This window comes from Nestor notabilis, unplaced genomic scaffold, assembly GCF_000696875.1.
Source record: "Nestor notabilis isolate BGI_N333 unplaced genomic scaffold, ASM69687v1 scaffold26459, whole genome shotgun sequence".
NCBI classification, from domain to species: Eukaryota; Metazoa; Chordata; class Aves; order Psittaciformes; family Psittacidae; genus Nestor; species Nestor notabilis.
In genome coordinates this window covers 245-2,873 of record NW_009944507.1, presented here as the reverse complement: position 1 = coordinate 2,873, position 2,629 = coordinate 245, and the positions used below count along the sequence as shown (strand labels likewise).

Genomic DNA, 2,629 nt, shown 5'->3' with positions numbered 1-2,629 from the left:
GGGTGCCTGGTGCAGCTCAGCCCAGAGGAACCCGCCAGGAGGAGTGTGTTTAGTACAAGTGTTTATTGTCCTTTCCCCAGAGGGCACATCCAAATCAGGCTCCAGCCCCTAATGAGGTTAGTTCACATGCGTTTAACACCAGCTCTTCTACCAGTACCGTTACAGCCAAACATTAAAAGCCCTCCCCCCTTCCCCAAATATTCCCTGGAAGGAAGTTTCCAACAGGGAGTAACGCAGTCACACGGAACCCGGGTTAGGGCACTGAAGGGAATATACAGGTTATCTTTAAAAGACACAGTGAGTCGCTGCTATCAAGTAAGACCCCGGGGCTCACCCAAGGGGCGGCCTGGCTACCCCAACTGTTAGCCAAAGCAGGGATGAGGGAATGGATAACCACAGCCAGCAGCACAGGAGGCTGCTAACTGCAGGGAGAGAAGGGTTAAAGGATAAGCCTTTGCTCTCTAGAGCAGCCAGTACCGAAATAGGCAGCCAGAAAAGATCCATTTCAGCTCATGCTGGTTCCTCCTGGCTCCTTGAAGCCCTGGCAGGACCATGCCCCCCCCAGGACCACATCCTGCCCCTGGCATGTTCCTATCCCTCTCCCAGGGGGTTTGTAGCTGTCCTGCAGAAGGAGGGGAGCCCACCCCAGCCCACCAGTGCTGGGGAGCTGAACAGCCAAAAAGAGCCTTCAAACCAGCCCAAAACCTGCTACCAACATGCACCGCAGTAAAACCCCACCGGAACAGAGGCAACGGGGTCAAACTGCACCTCTGCCCTGCAGAGAACTCATAAAACCTGGGAGCAAAGCAAAGGAAAACCAGCAAGGACAAAGCATCCTTAATTCTACAGCCCCCAAACCTGGGGCAGCGGCGAGGGGGACAAGGGGAGCCGGCTCCATCCATGAGGAGCGGGAGCTGGCATCACTAGTGGTTGGTGCTGCATTGCTACGGGAGCAAAGGAGCCACCCATGGTCCCAGGCTGGGTGCTCCAGGGAGCTGGAGATGGCTCCTATCCATGGCATAAAACATCCCCGAGTGGGGAGGGACCGGAGGAGCCGACGTGAGGGTGTGAAGCATCTCCAGTCTTCCCAGTGTTCAGCCCTGGAGTCACTGTCAGCCATCGGAGAGGAAGACTTGAGTTGGAGAAGGAGCTGCCAAGGGGGAGAGGAGGGTGCAGGGAGCCCGGGGGCCTCCCCACTGCCGGGGCTCATCCTCCAGCCATTGCCGGGTTTCCCACCACGTCTGTCCCAGGTCTCTTTGGTTTCCCATCACCGGAACGCCGGTGGCATGGTCTCCTCCTGCCGGGAGCCGCGTGGGGCGAGCCTTAGGCCGGGACCTCGGTGCTGTGGGGCCGGATGTGCTCATCGGTGACCGACAGGTAGGTGGCTCGCATGCTCGGGGAGTACTGCGGGGACAGGACAGGGGGGTCAGTGTCCCCCAAACCCATGGTGTGACCCATCAACACAACCCCTGCACCACCATGTGCTGCTGAGCCGCCAGAGAGAGCCTGAGGATCAGAGCAGGGAGCTTAAAGCTCATCCAGTTCCTGCCCCACGGGCAGGGACACCTTCCACTAGAGCAGGTTGCTCCAGGCCCCTGTGTCCAACCTGGCCTTGAACACTGCCAGGGATGGGGAGGCCCAAGCTTCTCTGCACTGGGAGCTGCTCTAAGGTCTCCCCAGAGCCTTCTCTTCTCCTCTTCTCCAGGCTGAACCAGCCCAGCCCCATCATGCTCCATCCTTCTGATGGAGACATTGAAGCAGATTAAACACTGTCAGAAAACGAGGGGTGAAAACTGCACCAAGAAGGGGATGGAGACAGGGACCATTTCCACTCCCAGCACACAGGAGCTGCAAATCCTCTCATACCTCCCGAGCCCTCCGCACTCTTCCCAAAAGCAAACCAGCTCCATAGAAAAAGGGATGGAGGGGGGCACTGCGGAGGGGAAGGAGGATGGGAACCCAGGGCAAGGGGGAAGAAGGAAGTGGCTGAACTTACTCTTGATGGGCAACTTAGCTCCAAAAGAATTGATGCAAATAAAAATGAAAAGAAGGAAATAAAGCAAATAAAGCAGGTGTTAAAAACCAGGGAGGGCTCAAACAAGCTGCAGGGAATGGGGACGTGCAGGGGTGGCTGTGACAAATGTCCTTTCAAAGTCAGAATGAAGAAGAAATAAAGCAGAAGAGCAAGTGAAGGGAAGACTATTTCGGTCTCCTCCAAGCACGTGGCTGCTGACCTCTCCCCGCAGCCTGGCGGGATCTGGGTTAGTGAGACGGGCAGCAGGGATGCGCTCATGGAGAGGGCAGGAGGAGGGGGCTGAGCTCACCCCATCCACCATCAGTGCCACAGTGAGCGGCTTCCCAGCGGAGCAGGGGGGCTCTGTGTCCCCCGGTTCCCTCCCTGCTGCCCCCCGGGGGTGTCACAAGAAGGATTTGGCCTCAGCCATCCACCGTACCGTGGGGGGAGGAGAGCCTCTGCCGATGAGGGGCACGTTCTCATAGCGTGGGTTTCCACCGAAGAGCACGGCTTGGTTCCTGAGAGAGGAGAGCCCGTCGGTGAGACCCCCCGTCCCCCTGCACCCAGTGTGGGGTGATGCTCCATCCCCGAGGTGTGGGGTACCCCCTGTCCCCC

General features: G+C 58.3%; 1 protein-coding gene across 1 annotated transcript in view; it reads right to left on the bottom strand.

Moving 5' to 3' along the window:
* Window positions 1-1,323: 1,323 nt before the first annotated feature.
* The window catches only part of LOC104411906 (protein tweety homolog 2-like), a gene marked incomplete at its 5' end in the record, with an annotated part of 1,546 nt that continues 240 nt past the window's right edge, over window positions 1,324-2,629 (bottom strand). Inside the window, 2 exons of the mRNA XM_010022452.1 lie at window positions 1,324-1,404; window positions 2,454-2,532. Of these exons, the coding sequence (XP_010020754.1) occupies window positions 1,324-1,404; window positions 2,454-2,532 (160 nt within the window). The remainder of the gene's footprint in view (window positions 1,405-2,453; window positions 2,533-2,629) is intronic.